Genomic DNA, 19,075 nt, shown 5'->3' with positions numbered 1-19,075 from the left:
TGGTCAGCAACCCCACGACGACTGCCGCAGCCCACTTCACCCCTGCGCCGCCGAACCCAGGGTTATTGTGCGGTTCGGCCCCCGGTGGACCCCACAGGGAACGTCTCACACCAGACGAGTGCTAACCCCTATGTTTAATCGTGGTGTACGCGTACGTGTAGAACTTGTTTTCGCAGCAATCGCCGACATGGTGTAGCTGAGGCGGAATAAGGGGAACCAGCCCGCATTTGCCGAGGCAGATGGAAAACCGCCTATAAACCATCCACAGACTGGTCGGCTCACCGGATCTCGACCAAATCCGCCGGGCGGATTCGTGCCAGGGACCGGCGCTCCTTCCCGCCCCGAAAGCCGTGCGTTAGACCGCACGGCCAACCGGGCGGGCTCCCGACTGAAGTTGGTAAAAGCTGACGGTAGGATTCGAGTGTGTCGCAGACCCCACGAAGCCATGGACCCAAGTTGTTAACAAACCACCGTGCAGGCTGGCGGTGGCTCCAAAATGGTATGGGCTATGTTTACATGGAATGGACTGGGCCGCCTGGTCCAACTAAGCGATAGTTGACTGGAAATGGTTATTTTCGGCTGCTTAGGGACCATTTGCAGAAATTCATGGACTTCATGGTTCCAAGCAATGGTGGAATTTCTACGGACGACAATGCGCTGTGTCACTGGGCCACAACTGTTCACGATTGGTTTGAAGAACATTCTGGACAATTCGAGCGAAGGACTCAGTCACTCAGATTGTCGAACATGAATCCCATCGAACATGTATGAAACCTAATAGAGAGGTCAGTTCGTGCACCGCCAATACTTTCGGAAATTGACAGCTATAGTGGTAGCACAGCTCAATATTTCTGTAGGGAATTTCCAATGACTTGCTGAGCCCATGCCACGTCGAGTTACTACGCTACCCCAGGCAAAAGGAGGTCAGACACGTTGTTAGGAGGCATCCCTTGACTTCTTTCACCTCAGTGTTAACAATGTACAGTGAAGTGAAGAGTTGGCGTGTGGCACGAGGGTCACATTTACACGGCAGAGCTGCGCAGAAGCGAGAGGCTGCTAACCAATCCGCATAGGTTTACTACTGAAATTTCTAGAGGATTCTTTCGTCGAACGTATTGCTTCCTCCCACGTCTCTTGAGGTGATCAAGATGAAAAAATTCGAGAAATTCGAGATGAAACAGGGGCTTAGTGACAACCATTCTTCCCACGTGCCATTCGCGAGTGGAGCAGGTAAGGGGGGATCAGTTAGTGGTACCAGAAGTACCCTCTGCCACACACCGTCAGGGGGCTTGCGGAGAATTGATACAGGCGTAGAAATAACGTGCAGTGAGGCCTCAGACAAAGGAAGGGCCCTGTTAGCACTGACTACAAGCGTGGCGTTGTATGGCTACTGGGTACATGCACTCAGGCCAGCATGTGAAGCATTGTAATATTTCTGGTTCTCGCTACCACGATTACAGCATTGTCTTTCGAAGCATCTGACGTGTTGTAGAAGGGAGCTGCTGTCACAAGAAGATACTAATCTGTGTACCCGACCAAGTGATGTTGCGAAGTGTCGGTTTGCACCCCCAGCACGGTTTGGTGGACTCCTTCATTTAGATGGCGTGAAACTGCCGAGGAAAGCCTACGCCTTGATTGGCTATAGTCAGGGTAGTGCTTCTCAAAAAGTAGAATATTTTCGTAAAAAAGCCTGTCATTTTATTTTAGAATGAATAATTTCTTTATATTTTACAACCTGCCAGGACAGCCGAGAGCGCTAACGCGCTGCTTCCTGGACTCGGGTAGGCGCGCCAGCCCCGGATCGAATCCGCCCGGCGGATTAACGACGACGGCCGGTGTGCCGGCCAGCCTGGATGTGGTTTTTAGGCAGTTTTCCACATCCTACTAGGTGAATACCGGGCTGGTCCCCACGTCCCGCCTCAGTTACACGACTCACAGACATTTGAAACACATTCCCACTATATCACGATTTACACTAGACACAAACAACTGGGGTACACTATTTCCGTCCTGGGGGGTACGGGGTGGCGGCATGAAGGGCATCTGGCCACCCGTTAACATTAACGTGTCAAATCCGGTTAACCATGGCCGACCCTGCGTAACCGCTGGACAAGGCGCAAGTGATAGAATAAATTTCTTTATATTTTAGACGGGGGGGGGGGGGGGTAATTAACATGCTCTAATCTCAAAATGAGCAGAAAATAATAGATTGAAAATCTGCTATGGTTTTAAATAATGATATTCAGTTGTTACAGATGCAATTCAACTACCGTGAAGTAATTTTAGTGTTTTCCAATAGTGTTTCCTTTGTTCATTTAGTAGTCCGCCAAACACGAATATCCGAGTGACGTATGGCAGCAGTATTTCAGCCAAAAATACCTTGATCACGATCTAAGGCCTGGTCTCACAATGCATTGGGACAGCTACTTGGAGTGAAGACGCCACGTCAGCAGAGTTTACAGAACTTCGCTATCTCTTCCTATACCATAACATGCAACTGTGACCTCGGCTGTCCATAAAAATATCTATGCGTAAGGCATACAACTTCCACCGACATACCTTAGCAAAATATCTATACGAGATACCGAGAAAATTGTGGGCATTGTAGAATCGCTAAGCCATTTCAGTCACTCGTCGACGAAGCTGGTGTGACAATGTGGCAATACAAGGCAACAAAACGAAAGCTGATGTTATAAATCCCGCGTTTGAAAAAGTCATTCACGCAGGAGGATCGCACGGACGTAAGTTTATTTGACCGTTTCATAGACATCTATATGGAACACACAGAAATAGGCATTCTTTGGCGCTGAGAAACATGTGATAGATCTGAAAACAAATAAATCACTAGGGCCAAATGGAATCAAAATTTGGTTTTACAGAGAGTACTCTTCGACAATGGTGCTTTACATAGAATGTCTCGCTCAGTGCAAAGTCTCATATGACTGAAAATAATAAAAAGGCCGTTGTTATCTCTTTCATATGTGGAGAGAAACATAAGGGACCCGAAAAATTACAGACCAATATCCTTAACACAGATTTGCTGTCTAATTCTTGAACATATTGTGAGTTCGAATATAATAAATTTCCTTGAGAAGAAAAGCTTGTGTCCACTAGAAGCCTTCTTAAATAACAGAATCCGGTACGTTGTTCTGGATGGAGAACGTTCGAGACACGAACATCGTCAGGAGCGCCCTAGCGAAGCGTGACAGGACCGCTGTATACATAAAGAATCCGACGGACTGAGAGGGCAGTAGTTTGCAACAGTCTGCCGATGACGCTCAGTATTTGGTAAAGTGTTGTCGTAGAGAGACTGGAAGAAGATATAAGACCACAGTGATGAAATTTCTGGTTGGACAAACAGTCCCTTAATCTTCGAATGTCGTATTAGTGGTGCGCTGCTTGACATATGTCAATTAAACATCTAGAAGCAACTCTGAAGTACGCGCCAGGTTAGCCGAGAGCGCTAATGTGCTGCTTGATGGACTCGGGTAGGCGCGCCGGCCCCGGATCGAATCCGCCTGGCGAATTAACGACGTCTGCCGGTGTGTCGGCGAGCCTGGATGTGGTGTTTAGGCGTTTATACATATGCCCCTAGGTGAATACCGGGCTGGTCCCCACGTTCCACCTCAGTTACACGAATCGCAGACATCTGAACACATTCACGCTATTCTATGGATTACACTAGACGCAGATAGCTGGGGTACACTTAATCCGTCCCAAAGGGTACAGGGCGGCGATAGGAAGGGCATCCAGCCACCCCTTGAAATTAACCTTGCCAAATCTGTCCTAACCATGCCGACCCTGCGAAACCGCGGGACCAAGCACCAGCAAAAGAAGAAGTAACTCTATGAAAAGATGTGAAATGGAACGAGCACATTAGATCGGTTGTACGAAAAGCGAATAGTAAACTCCGGGGTATTGGGACGATTCCGTGAAAGTTTAACTCGTCTATAATGGATAGCGCATACAGAACGCTTATGGGACCCATTTTTGAATACTGCTGGAGTGTTTGGGATCCCCACCAGGTCAGTGAACTAAGAAATCGAAGCAGTTCAGAGGCGTCCTGCTAGATTTGTCATTGGTAGGTTTGATCAACACGCGAGTATTACAGAGATGTTCTGTGAACCTACATGGGCATTGCTGGTGAGAAACGTTATTGGGAAAGTGTATAGAACTAAACAGAGAACGATTCTACTGACACCAACGTACGTCTCGCCTAAGGACAGTGAAGACAAGACAAGAAAAAGTAGGGCTCTTACGGAAGTACATACGAGCCGTTTTCCCCTAGCTCCATTTGCGAGTCAAACAGAAAAAGGAAAGATCCCCTTCACCAAGCACCACACGTTGGTCATAAAATGAAGGCTTTCACGACCGGATGGCATAGCTGCTGGTAAAACTTTCGGGATATGAGGTCGTGGTCCAAGAAACTCTTCTGTCCCTGACGTTTCGTCCAGGACTGCAAGACTCAGCGGAGGAGCGCCTCTGAAGATGTCCAGCGCAGTCCTGGACGAAACATCAGGGACAGAAGACTTTCTTGGACCACGACCTCATATCCCGAAACGTTTACCAGCAGCTATACCATACGTTGGCTTGCGAATTATGTACGTACATGTAGGTGTTCTGTATTTTCACCTTGCGATGTATTTTCACAGATTTGACAACTCTACTGTTAAATAAATGTCTCACAGATCGCTATATCAACGCGGTGCAAGCCCCAATGGTGCAGCCATCTATGTACTGACACGGCTTCATTTTCTGTGATGCAACAGGCTGCCAACTATACGTCATTCGTCGAAAACAGAGATAATAACTCTTGACAACTGCAAAATCTATGGTACAACTTTCAGGAATTATATTGGACTTTTAAGTTTTTCATTTGAGTTACCCTAGTGCTATAGCTGTTACTACTATCCATTATATATGTAGTATTTATTTCAAAGCGTTGTACCCATGTTAAATCTAAGTCTTTGTATAGCATGTGTCGTTATGTGAACATAACGTAAAACTTGTGGGCGGCCCGGTAAGATATACGAGGGGGAGTGGAATGAAAACCTCAAAAATGTATCGTGCCGTTGTTCTGTAAGTTCGCAATACTATTACCAATGATGTAATGAACGCCCTACAGGCGGCAGAATACTAAAGACAAACGAAACGCGTCCACAATACCAGTTCAAAGGGCTATCCAAATAAAGAACAGCGTTCTGTCATACGTTTTTTGAACAGTAAAGGTACGAAAATCGGCGAATGAGGGTCCAGTATGGTACTACATGTCTGTCACTGCAGCAAGTGTATGAGTGGAGTAGAAAGTTCGGAAATAGGGAGACTACCGTGAAAGATACTCAGTGCCCAGGTCAGGTCTATTGCAGCAGTTCAGGCCACTGTGATGGAAAATCGCTGGGTGACAGTGGACGAAATAATCGTAAATGTGTTGAGAACATATGGTGCAAGTGCTACTGTGATACGAAAAGAGTGGCACTCAATAGCGCCGCATAAAACGAGCTACAAAACACACACGTGACACACAATGAGGCAGCTGGCTCACCTGTGCGCTGGTTGTTGAGCAGCAGCCAGCCGTCACCGGGGATGTCTTGAAGAGTAACGGTGGCCCCTGCCGCCAGCCACTGCTGCGGGCTAGTGTTCTCCAGCTGCTCCGCGGTCATCGCCCACGTCAGGGGCACGATCCACTGCGGGCTGTCCGTCGTCTCCTCAGTCAACAGGAAGCGGAACTGCAACGACAGACACACACTCACTTGTGAGCAAGATGTATGAGACAGGCGAAATACCCTCAGACTTCAAGAAGAATATAATAATTCCAATCCCAAAGAAAGCAGGTGTTGACAGATGTGAAAATTACCGAACTATCAGTTTAATAAGTCACGGCTGCAAAATACTAACGCGAATTCCTTACAGACGAGTGGAAAAACTGGTAGAAGCCGACCTCGAGGAAGATCAGTTTGAATTCCGTAGAAATGTTTGAACACATGAGGCAATACTGACCCTAAGACGGGCCGGCCGGGGTTGGCCGAGCGGTTCTAGGTGCTACAGTCTGGAACCGCGCGACCGCTACGATCGCAGGTTCGAATCCTGCCTCGGGCATGGATGTGTGTGATATCCTTAGGTTAGTTAGGTCTACGTAGTTCTACGTTCTAGGGGACCGATGACCTCAGATGTTAAGTCCCATAGTGCTCAGAGCCATTTTAACCATTTTTTTGACCCTAAGACTTATGTTAGAAAATAGATTAATGAAAGGCAAACCTACGTTTAATGCATTTTTAGACTTAGAGAAAGCTTTTTACAATGTTGACTGGAATACTCTCTTTCAAATTCTGAAGGTGGCAGGGGTAAAATACAAGGAGCGAAAGGCTATTTACAATTTTTACAGAAACCAGATGGCAGTTATAAGAGTCGAGGGACATGAAAGGGAAGCAGTGGTTGGGAAGGGAGTGAGACAGGGTTGTAGCCTCTCCCCGATGTTATTCAATCTGTATATTGAGCAAGCAGTAAAGAAAACAAAAGAAAAATTCGGAGTAGGTATTAAAATCCATGGAGAAGAAATAAAAACTTTGAGGTTCGCCGATGACATTGTAATTTTGTCAGAGACAGCAAAGGGCCTGGAAGAGCAGCTGAATGAGATGGACAGGGTCTTGAAAGGAGGATATAAGATGAACATCAACAAAAGCAAAACGAGGATAATGGAATGTAGTCGAATTAAATCGGGTAATGCTGAGGGAATTAGACTAGGAAATGAGACACTTAATGTAGTAAAGGATGGTCGAAGTAGAGAGGATATAAAATGTAGACTGGCAATGGCAAGGACAGCGTTTCTGAAGAAGAAAAATTTGTTACTATCGAGTATAGATTTAAGTGTCAGGAAGTCGTTTCTGACAGTATTTGTATGGAGTGTAGCCATGTATGGAAGTGAAATATGGACGATAAATAGTTTGGACAGCAAGAGAATAGAAGCTTTCGAAATATGGTGCTACAGAAGAATGCTGAAGATTAGATCGGTAGATCACATAACTAAAGAGGAGGTATTGAACAGAATTGGGGGAGAAGAGAAGTTTGTGGCACAACTTGACTAGAAGAAGGGATCGGTCGGTAGGACATATTCTGAGGCATCAAGGGATCACCAATTTAGCATTGGAGGGCAGCGTGGAGGGTAAAAATCGTAGAGGGAGACCAAGAGAAGATTACACTAAAAAGATTCAGAAGGATGTAGGTAGCAGTAGGTACGGGGCGATTAAGAAGCTTGCCTAGGATAGAGTAGCATGGAGAGCTGCATCCAACCAGTCTCAGGACTGATGACCACAACAATTGTGATTTCATTCCCCAGCTCTAGATGGGCAGCAGAGGGCTGGCAGTGGCACAAACTGCCGTTCTTCAGCCCAGTGGCATTACAAAAAATAAAAAGTGGAAACTTATGCATGAAAGGGCGGAGGAATGGGTGATACAAAAACACAGTAAATGGTGACAATAGACGCTGATACGGGGACGTTCATTCAGGGACAGTTAAAAAAGTCGACATAAAGTTAAAAAAACGCGGTTGGCGATTTTTGGGGCACTTAAAATACACTGGAGTCACACACGCAAGTTAAAAGTCGGCCGCAGAATAAAAACACACAGAGTGAGAGACACTTAAAACCACTGTATATGACAGAGCATACACAAAGAATAAAAACCGGTGGTAGGGACCTATCGAGGGATGGGAGGCCTGAGAGGAGGGAAAAAGAGGGGAGAGGAAGGTGCAGTGAGGAAGAGGAGTTTGGAGGGGGTGGGAGGCAAAGAAGAAAAGGGGGGTCAGTGGGCGCACAAAGAGGCTGGAGATGGGCGTGGTCGGAGAGGGAAGGCAACTCAGGAGGGGGGCCACGGGAAAGGGGGGGACATAGGAGGGAGGAAATTCCGCTCAGGGAAAGGTATGAGGCCCGAGAGGGAGCCCTGAGGAGGAGGGGGAAGGTGGCTTTCGAGTTGGTAGGAGGGGTAGAGGTCAGGGCATAGTTCATCATCAAAGAGGATTCGGTGCTGGAAGTTGCGTTGGGAAAGGTGGTGGAGGGTGTGGAAATGGAGAGAGGACAGGACACAACAGTAAAGTCACGGCAATGGACTGAGTGTGGAGGGAAGTGAAGACACCAGGTGGTGGAGGGGGGATCGAGTCGGCGGAAGATGTACAGGGTGCGGATGTGTTCGAGGAAAAGAAGAAGATAGGGGAAGGGGATGAGGCCATAGTGGATTCGCGTGGGGGACGGAAGATGGATATGGAAGGCAAGGCGGAGTGCATAGTATATAATTACATCCGCTGGCGCCGGCCGGTGTGGCCGAGCGGTTCTAGGCGCTTCAGTCTGGAACCCGGCGACCGCTACAGTCGCAGGTTCGAATCCTGCCTCAGGCATGGATGTGTATGATGTCCTTAGGTTGGTTAGGTTTAAGTAGTTCTTAGTCCTAGGGGGCTGATGAACTCAGATGTTAAGTCCCATAGTGCTCAGAGCCATTTGAAACATTTTTGAACATCCGCTGGCACCAATCAGAGAGGGCCGAAACGACGCGAGCGCCGAAGGCGAGCTGGGTAGCTCATAATAGCTCCGGCCCGCTGCGGGACCGAGTGACGTCACGTGGCGCCACGTTTGGAACTGCCGCTTCTGCCTCCTGCCTCCCACCACTGCTTCCTTTCAACATCCTTACGGCACTGGAATTGATTGACTTGAAAACCGAGAAGAGTTCATCCTCAAACAGCATTTCTGAGGCTTTACAGCTGTATTGGAATAGTACCTCAGCATCGAACGAAACGAGGGATTCTGCCTGAAACACAGGTGTAGATGCTTCAATCAAACGAAACTATAAACCGTACAGTTTCATATGATTAAAGCCTCAGAGGACTTCACTTTTACACTGATGAAGCAGTGGAAGCAGAGATTGGATTGTGGCTCCGTCGACGAAGTCAGACATTCTGCAATGACGGTATCGACAAACTGCTCTCTCGTTGCGAGAATTGTCTTCGTCGCGAGGGTGAATGTCTTCAGAAAAAAAAATGTAGATATCATGAATAAAGATGCAGAATATAAATAAAGCTTTTTTTTATTTAATAAGCTTTAAGAGTTTTCACTTAAAAAATTTCGGAGACGTTAGTTTTCAGGCCTCCCTCATATATTGTTACTCTTAATCGACGACAGTAGGATACCCGTCTTTTACACCAAACTACATATAAAATACCCCTGAAGGGAGTAAAAAAACTTGTCTGTGAGCTTCAGGCGCAAGCTTTAGATATCGACTCTTTCACTGGACACTGATTACATCTGTTTAGGTACTTTTAAGAATTTCTTCAAGACTAATGGTCTTATTTAGAATATAAATTCTCAGTTGGGAAATTAAGCTATGTCTGCATAAGAAGTATCAATATCACAATGGATAATGTATATAATCGAACATGAGGCCTGGCCTTAAAGCTTATCCCCGAGACAGTTTGTGGAAGACAATCTGACTGCAGCTGCACTGAGCAACAACAAATTCACTTCTGCTCTGTCTAGTATGTGTGCCATATCCTCCGCTTATAAGCATTTCTCACTGCTGGGACTCGCCTTGATCTGAGCTGCCTGTGACCGCTAGAGGAGGAGGGATTCCCCTATAGTTGTGTGATAACCGATTCCTTGGTTGGCTAACTTGCAACGGGATACGTTTCTTGAAAAGCACTCTACCAAACATTTATTTCACACGTATTTGAATATCGTGGTCTGTAGGTAGTGTCTTTGACTAGTAAAGAGAACGTTCTGCGTTCGAATACAGCCACTGCATAAATTTTAAGAAAAAAATCGTCAGGAGTGATGGCCGAAGACTTCCGGTGTAAAGAGTCACCCCTGTTCTGCCAATAGCCTTGTCAAAGAGGGCTGGGAGTGGACAGAGCTACAGGGCAACCTCTTTCCCTTTGAGTGGGAAACTGCCCCCAAAAAGGCAGAAAAATCAGCAATGATCAACGGCATGAAGATGTAGAAGGCAACAGAAACTACTGCATTAAAAATACACAGTGTGTATCCACAGGACACGTGGTCTCTAACGGAAAAAGAATTACGATGATCTCTCCAATTCCAAAAGATTCTGGATTAGTTCCACATTTGACTCTACCGGAGGGGACTTTCAGAGAGCATGTAACCATGAGAGAAAGACTGAATAGGGAAACTAGAAAATCTGAAAAGGGAAATATAAAGGATTATGAATAGCAAGGTGGGGTAGATAGTTAACTGTGAGCAGTTTAGTGATAGGGCTGTTCTCATAAGAATCGACAGGAAATCAACGCCAACAGCAAGAGCACATGCCACACGCCGACGTCGGAACCAGAAAATGAAGAGGTCATAGTTTCGAAGAATCCTTAGAAACTAACTGTCTGGAGATATGTGATACCAGCTGTCAACGCACAGGTCATACAACTTCAATAAATTTCAGGCCAGTGATTCGTTGGCACCCAGCTGGCGGACAATAGCGTACCAGATGGATTCCACTGGGTTCAGATTGGCGAATCTAATGGCCAAGATATCAACATAGGCTGACTGTCATGTTCCTCAAAGGACTGCAGCTTGATTCTAGCCCTGCGACACTGACAGTTACCCTGCTGGAATAAGCCATGACAGTTAGTGGGAAAGTTATCAAACACGAAGGAAAACAGGTGGACCGCAGTAATGTTCCCGGAATCCAAAGCTGTTGTGGCGCCTTCGATTACTACTCACACGTCCCATGGAAGCCCATATGAGGCTCCCCCACAGCATAATACCACCCCATCGACCTGTGTGTGGTGAAGTCCATATTTCAAGTAGCATGGGATGACAGCGTATTTGGACAGGACCACCGACCTTGTATAACAAGAAACATGATTCATATGACCAGGTAACATGATTCCATTCATCCACGATCCAATTTAGATAATCGTGCGCCCAATGAAATTGTAACACACGGTGTTTTTGGATCAACATGAAAACTCCTAGAGGTCGTCTGCTGCAGAGCATGAAAGTGTGCTCATCATTGTGAGAATTGAAGGTGAACGATTCCAGTTCTGCTCGCGGATAGCATCCTGACGTTTAAACGGCACTGTATCAACACCGAAACGAAGGTCTATGCCAGGAACATCGTTATCAGGTCGCTGACGAGGAGGTCATGAATTGTCGATCCACCACTGTTGTGGACATCAGTGTGTGTTTCTTACTGGCTACACTGCTCCTTTGTGCAGCGCATGCGCACGTGCAAAGGAAGTGGACGTCGCTGTGAACGAGTCAATAATGGTAGCATTGGGCGCCTGAGGTCAACACCAGGGCAGAAACAAGAAACCCATTGTATGGCATGGCACCTCCTCATGACTGTCAGAAAATTAGCAGATGTGGAGAGGTCGAACACGATAACAGACTCCCACCACCCAACTTGCGATTCACATATCGCTGAGAGATGCCTGCGAGCCAGCAACCAGGAACACCTTCACACAAAGAATGCATGTCTTTGTGGATGCCCATCAGAAGCATGGTGTAGAAATATGGAAGACTGACCAGGCGAACCTGGACATCCTCCCAATGCAAGAGTCTCTCTTTCTGTCCTGTGTGGAGAACTTTGAAACGGTTGAGGATGGGAACGCCGCGTTGTAAGATCAAAGTTCGCAAGTGGTGAAGCAGATCATATGTACGAATGTGCCAAGACGTAAATTCCAGACCACCTGGTTCAGATGGTTCAAATGGCTCTAAGCACTATGGGACTTCACATCTGAGGTCATCAGTCCCCTAGGCTTAGAACTACTTAAACCTAACTAACCTAAGGACATCACACAACATCCATGCCCGAGGCAGGATTCGAACCTGCGACGGTAACAAACGCACGGTTCTGGACTGAAGCGCCTAGAACCGCTCTGTCACAGCGGCCGGCCCAGACCAGCTGCTCAAATTTCCAAATAACTTGGCAGTATGATCCCACTTATGAATATGGCATTGCGCGAACTCTGGACTCGACGCATGCGCTGATTCGACTGGACCACAACTGTCGTAAGTGGGCCTTCAGACCCTGAACACTGACATTGTGACAGAGATAACATGCAAACCAGTCCAACACATGTTCTACTGAGGACAGATTTGGAGATTTTGCTATCCACGGGAGTACCTCAGGATCGCGCAGACAGTTCTTACTAACACATGCGTGTGTGTGGATGAGCATTGTACTGCTGAAAAAAGTAGCACCACTATACAGCCCCTTGACAGGACGCAGGATATCGGTGACGTACCGTAGTGCCATCCGAGTTCTCTCACTCATACCAGCCGTGACTCAAGTCATAATTGACACCAGACCATGACCCCTGAAATAACAGCCACTGCGTCTTTTCCAAATACTGCAAGAAACGGAACGCCTTGCAGGTCGCCACCATACTTGCCTACGGAGGCAGTCCAGGACAGTGCAGAAACGTGACTCTTCACTGAACACAATGCTATGTCATTCATCAGCAGTCTGTGTTCCTTGTCAGGTCACCATTCCAAACACATCCATCCGAGTTATTCTGTTAACGGTAGCCTACACATGGGACGGTAATACTATGGTCTCCCTGCTGCTAGTCTCCGACAAATGGCGCGGTATGACAGAATGTTGTAGGGAGCCTGTTACTTGTCACTGGACGGTAGGCGCAGATGTGAAAGAATTAAGATGTGACTGGCTCGTAATACGACGATCTCCCCTTGCGATGGTAAAATGTTGTCGACCTGAATCTCGACGACGAGTATACTTGCCCTTACGTTCCAATGCAGTCCAACATTGCACTCTGTCACATCCGGATGCTCCACAAATCTGGATACTGCACGTTTCGACCAGCCAACCAAACAGAGATCCACAACCAAGCCCTTTTCAAACTCTGTTAGGTGCTGCTAACGCTGTCTCACACGAGTATGCAACGTCTCCGTGTCCCCTTTCAAACTCTGTTAGGGGCTGCTAACGCTGTCTCATACGAATGTGCAGCATCTCCGTGTCCTTTACAGTGATCACTTTCATCACTTAACATCTGACGCTATTCACGTACCTTGTATACCCTGGTAACAACACTAAACTCAAACAAAACTAATGCACTTTGGTGGCCGTTCTACCAGTCACAGAGAATTGCAACTCTAATAATTTTCAGTATCACCGATAGTGTGTACAGAGTTACATTGAAACCCATCAAATCTCCTGGGTGCTTTACCTCTTTCGTCAGGCAGCGTAAATAATAAATAAATATGTCTGGAAGCAACCAGTAAATGTGGGATAGGCATCTAGATGGCGAAAGGTGAAATGGACAGTAAAAAGTTGTAGCCATGTTATTGAATCTGTGCTAAGAAGCAATACAGGAAACAAAGGAAGTATTTAGAAAGGGAATTAGAGATCAGCGCGAAAAAGTAATTACTTTGATGTTCGCCAATGGCACTCTATGACCCTAATTCTGTCTGCGATATCGAAGTACTTGGAAGACCAGCTCAAAGGTATGTAAAGAGTCTTAGAAACACGATATAAGAAAAAATCAATAAAAGTAAACAATGATGTTCACTTGAATAAACACACACCGTACTGCGGGAACTATATAAGCAAATTAAATATTGACAGTAGCAGAAAAATTTTATTCTTTGGAAAGCTAAGCAATTGACGAGGACCGAAGTGAAGGGAAATAAAATTATCGACAGTAAACTAAAAATAATATTCTTGAATCCAGTGTTTGTTTCGAGTGCACTCTATGGTGCGTTCATCATTAGATACAGTATGGAGCTATAAACAGAGTTCGCCACACACCAGGCAATCTCCAGTATTGTGCCATAAAGTAATAATCAGTCGCCACACAGGTCGCGCATGTAACAGCAACAGCATTATGCTTCTTCCCTACGACTTCCAAATTTTCTAGAAATGTCCCAATAGTGTCGTCTGACGTTACAGATGGTGCTGACAGTAGCGCTGCCTCCTGCTTCCTCCTGACGTCAGACAAATAGTTCGCAGATGAAAATATTTCTTCAATTGCAGATTTAAGTGCCCGCACACGTTCACTCGGCCGGTTGTCGCAAATCGAGCAGTCCCATTTCCGGTCATTGCACCAGATAAGCAGCAGTCGGTAAACAGCTATTAATGAGTGATCGTCTACCATTCAATGACGTATGTCGAGGTGTTTATTCACTGAGAGCCTGAACTTATAACTGCCTCCGACGCTAGTCCATACTAAGTTAGATTAGTTAGTCATCTCTGTCAGGTTAGACCAGCGCTCAGAACTTTTACTTCAAATGGCTCTGAGCACTATGGGACTTAGCTTCTGAGGTCATCACTCCCCTAGAACTTAGAACTACTTAAACCTAACTAACCTAAGGACATCACAGACATCCAGGCCGAGGCGGGATTCGAACCTGCGTCCGTAGCAGTCGCACGGTTCCGGACTGAAGCGCCTAGAACCGCTCGGCCACCTCGGCCGGCTTTTACTCCAGTGCGATACCTTTATTGTTAAACTAAAATTGAGTATTTATATTTAAGAAATGATGGTTATTTGTTACGTAAGGTGTTTCCAACATTATCGAAGTTTAGGTTACATTGCCCTGTCACCAGACAGTCGCACCGTACCAGCAGGCCACTTCATCACAGTAACTGATTCTGTGGTAGCTGGTTCGCTTCCGCAACATTCATGTGGGCCGCCAGGCTTGTTTGGTGAATACGGCACTCTGTCACGTCAAATGCACACTTCAAGGCTTCCTGAGTCTAAAATCAGACTGACGAGGAGGGAGCTGAATAGGGAGTCTTTATCGATTCACACTCTTAGAGAAGTTGGTGGTACCTGTGTGACGGTGGTGGTGTTGGCCTCGCGGTCCCGCGTGACTCTGAGCACAGGGTAGCCGGCGTTGTTGGTCCATGAGTGGAGAATGTCGAGAAGGTTGTTGCCCCCGAAGCTGAGATTCGCCTCAGTCGCTGCCTCCACTAGAGAGGTGAGCAGGTCGTCCTGCATGGCAGCTTCGAACTTCCTGCAAAATAGAGACAGACCACATCCACTAAAACCGTGTACTGTGAACAGAAACAGACAGTGGTTTACTTGTGACAGTACACCTTATACACCATACTGATGCCTCTGACGGAAAAAAATAGGAGTACAAATTTTGGGATGTTGTACGATACAACTTTCCTTTTCACCTGTACAGATGTTATATTCTCACTGTTAAAATGCTCATAAAAGCGTTAACACAAAGTTTTAAGGAACCTAAATTTCAAAAACATTCCCCGCAAGGTGCCAGTACTTGAACCTCATCTTTTTTTACAAATAAAGTATTGCAAAAAAATAACGTCTGGTTATCTACTTAAAATGTGAACAGCTTTACTTTATTTTCACTCAAAGCTTTTACACTGAAGAGCCAAAGAAACTGGTATAGGCATGCGTCTTCAAATACAGAGATATGTAAATCGGCAGGATACGGCGCTGCGATCGGCAACGCCTGTATGAGACAACAAGTGTCTGGCGCAGTTGTTAGATCGGTTACTGCTGCTACAATGGCAAGTTATCACGATTTAAGTGACTTTGGACGTGATATTATAGTCGGGGCACCAGCGATGGGACATAGCATCTCCGAGGTAGCGATGAAGTGGGGATTTTCCCGTATGCCAATTTCACAAGTGTACCGTGAATATCAGGAATCCGGTAAAACATCAAATCTCCGACATCGCCGCGGCCGGAAAAGATCCTGCAAGAACGGAACCAACGACGATTGAAGAGAATCTGTCAACGTGACACAAGTGCAATACTTCCGCAGATTGCTACAGATTTCAATGCTGGGTCATCAACAAGTGTGAGCAACGAAACTACATCGATAAGGGCTTTCTGAGCTGTAGGCCCACTCGTGTACCCTTGATGACTGCACGACACAAAGCTTTAAGCCGCGCCTGGGCCTGTCAACACCGAGATTGGACTGTTGGTGACTGGAAACATGTTGCCTGCTCTGACGAGTCTCGTTTCAAATTGTATGGAGCGGATGGACGTGTACGGGTATGGAGAAAACCTCATGAATCCAAGGACCCTGCATGTCAACAACGGACTGTTCGAACTGGTTGAGGCTCTTTAATGGTGTGGGGTGTGGCAATTAGCGTGTTATGGGACCCGTGATAAGGCCAGATACGACTCTGACAGGTAACACGTAGGTAAGCATCCTGTCCGATCAGCTGCATCCACTCATGTCCATTGTGCATTCCGACGGACTTTAGCAAGTCCAGCAGAACAATGCGACGGCGCACACGTCCAGAATTGATACAGAGTGGGTCCAGGAACGCTGTTCTTCCGCTGGTCACCAAACTCGCCAGACAGGAACATTATTGAGCATATCTGGGATGCCTTGCAATGTGCTGTTCAGAAGAGATCTGCATACCCTTTTACTCTTACAGATTTATGGACAGACCTGCAGGCTTCATGGTTTCAGTTCTCTGCAACATTACTTCAGACATTAGTAGAGTCCATGCCACGTCGTGTTGCGGTACTTCTGTGTGCTCGTAGAGGCCCTATGCGATATTAGGCAGGTGTACCAGTTTCTTTGGCTCTTCAGCATAGATGGCTTCAATACTGCATTCGCCTTTTTGTTTCAGAGAATGTATGTTATATATATATCATGCTATAAGTTTCTGTGAGCCATACTCATGTTGGAGCCGACCACAATGTAGTTATATCCTTAGACTTGTTATATAATTTGCTATGTTTGGTGCTGTCCCAGTCACTGTGTCTAGTAGTATCTTTGACGATATTTCGCGCAGTTTAACTAATGGCATCTTTGACGTACAGCAACCACAAGCAGCAGTAACGATAGTGATGTCTCTGACTTACAACTCTGGCATCAGCGCTAAGCAATTTTCTTTATTATCTGGTTTATTTGACACTGTTTGTGGAAGCATATGTCTTAAGACGAAGTAGAATTTGTCATATTACTCTATACACCTTATGTGCTTCCAGTCTTCATTCCGGAATGGTAATGGAGATCGTATTAGGGATATTGTGTGATACACACCTGGATTAATTCATACAGGCAGAATGGTTCTTGTTGTCACATCAAAATATATTTAAATGCTTTGCTGAATATTTCATTGCTCATTTCATTAGTCAGCATCAGCTTTAAGCTCCGTGTTGTGACCACCAGACACTGACTTCAAGTGCTGACTGTGAATTAGGCTACGTAATTGAACCATGGGCACTCTTAATTTTCATTATACCTACGCAATGATAATAAAGAAAATTTTAAATTTAAAGTGCCACACTTAGTGTTTTAGAAGGACAGCGATGGAATCAATGTCTCTCCCTCAGAACATCCCCTTTGATTTTCAGTTTTAGTATTTCCCACATTTGGCACACAGGGTTTGTAGCATATAGTAAGTTATTTCATAGTGTAACAGCGTCACTGTGGGCACGTGAGCAGCGGAGAAAAGCATGACTGTTTCTCAAGTAAGAGCTTTCTTTTCCCTTTGCTCAGACAGGCTTACAGTCGCAAGGAGCCACTCTAAAAACTAGGTGACCGGCTTTCAGGGTCTTTTGCCAGTCTTTGTATCTCATCGTATCTATTACAACTGAATTTCTCCACAATCAACCCTGTAACATTCTCGTCTTGAGTTTATAGAGAGAGAGGAATAAGTATGGTAGGTTTTATATAGAACTAAATATCCAGAGAAACTGGGTTCTGTGATAAATCGAACACAAAATCGACAACAAAATCACAAGAATAGATTTTTTCTTTTCATTGTCAATTTCCTTCGAATCAACATGAAGATGGGGAAGAGAGGTATGTAGCGGCCAATCGCTTCTCTTCACCCTAATTATAAGTAGATACCTAATTTTGTATAGTTAAGAGATATAAGATGTATACTCTGTCGTAGTATCGAAGTATAGTTTTATGCACAAACTTTTTGCCAATATCGTCAAATTCTGTTATTTTGTTTTCATTTATATTCCTCTTTTGAAGAATCAAAACGTGTGCTCACGTCTAGAGATTCTACAAGTGTTAGTGTACGATTAATGTGGAATGCAGGCAATCCGGAAATATCAAGTATGGGTGTTCCTTTCAAAACAAATTTCATTCTTTGACAAGAATAATATTATTTCTAGATGTCAATATGGCTTCAGACCACAGCGATCAATTGAAACAGACACTTTCAATATGATAAACCACGTCTTAAATGTAGTGGACAACTACAGAAATATCTCAGGTTTATTCTTGGACATAACAAAAGTTTTTGATGTGATTGATCATTCTGTGCTCCTGAGAATGCTTGAACGGTATGGTGAAAGAGATGTGTCAAATCATATCTGGAATATCGCCCTCAGGTAACTGAAATTAAGTACATGGAATGAAATGACCTCCAGGTACACCTTTCAGAACCATGTGAACTAAATCATGGTGTTCAACAGGGCTCCATTTTAGGTCCCTTTCTTTCTTTGGTGTACGTTAATGATTTCCCATCACACGTTAGGGACTCTAAACCAGTACTGTTTGCAGATGACACCGGTTTATTGATTGAAGGGAGTAAAGAGGAAAATCTTACTGCATTTGCAAAAGATATTACAAAAGGAGTGTCTGAATGGTTTACCAGAAACAGGATAATAGTTAATCCCCAAAAAACGGCACTCATGAATTTCCACACCAAGCAAAATAAAAATGCGGCACAACCCGTAACATGTGTAGATAACTAAAACATTAGTGCTGTTAATGAAACCAAATTTCTTGGGATTCATATCCAGGAAAATCTTAAATGGAGCGCTCATATGACATCCCTAACTTCAAAACTAGCAAATTGAGCCATGAGGTAAGAATTCTTTGCAACAATACTAGTACAGAAATAGTTAGGGCTGTATACTTCGCTCGTGTACATTCAGTACTGAAGTACGGTATCATTTTCTGGGGAAATGTGCACCAGGCTATAACAGTTTTCAGGAAACAAAAGGCAATTATAAGAATAATGAAACAAGTGAGCAGCAGAAAAAATGGAAACCTTTCTTTAAAGATCTAAAGATCCTACTCCTTCCCTGCATTTATATACTGGAAGTAGTCATGCATGTCAAAAAAAAGTATACTGAGAAAAGAAAACCTTTTTCCTCAAAACAAAAGTG

At 45.2% G+C, this 19,075-nt stretch overlaps 1 protein-coding gene across 1 annotated transcript in view; it reads right to left on the bottom strand.

Moving 5' to 3' along the window:
- Positions 1-19,075, bottom strand: part of LOC124799102 (aminopeptidase N-like) — a 147,122-nt gene that overhangs the window by 38,285 nt on the left and 89,762 nt on the right. The window contains exons 9-10 of the mRNA XM_047262641.1: positions 14,783-14,966; positions 5,543-5,726 (exon numbers count right to left, since the gene is read on the bottom strand). Of these exons, the coding sequence (XP_047118597.1) occupies positions 5,543-5,726; positions 14,783-14,966 (368 nt within the window). The remainder of the gene's footprint in view (positions 1-5,542; positions 5,727-14,782; positions 14,967-19,075) is intronic.

This window comes from Schistocerca piceifrons, chromosome 5, assembly GCF_021461385.2.
Source record: "Schistocerca piceifrons isolate TAMUIC-IGC-003096 chromosome 5, iqSchPice1.1, whole genome shotgun sequence".
Lineage (NCBI taxonomy): Eukaryota > Metazoa > Arthropoda > Insecta > Orthoptera > Acrididae > Schistocerca > Schistocerca piceifrons.
The sequence above is the reverse complement of the archived record's forward strand: the minus strand, read 5'-3'. Positions and strand labels throughout refer to the sequence as shown.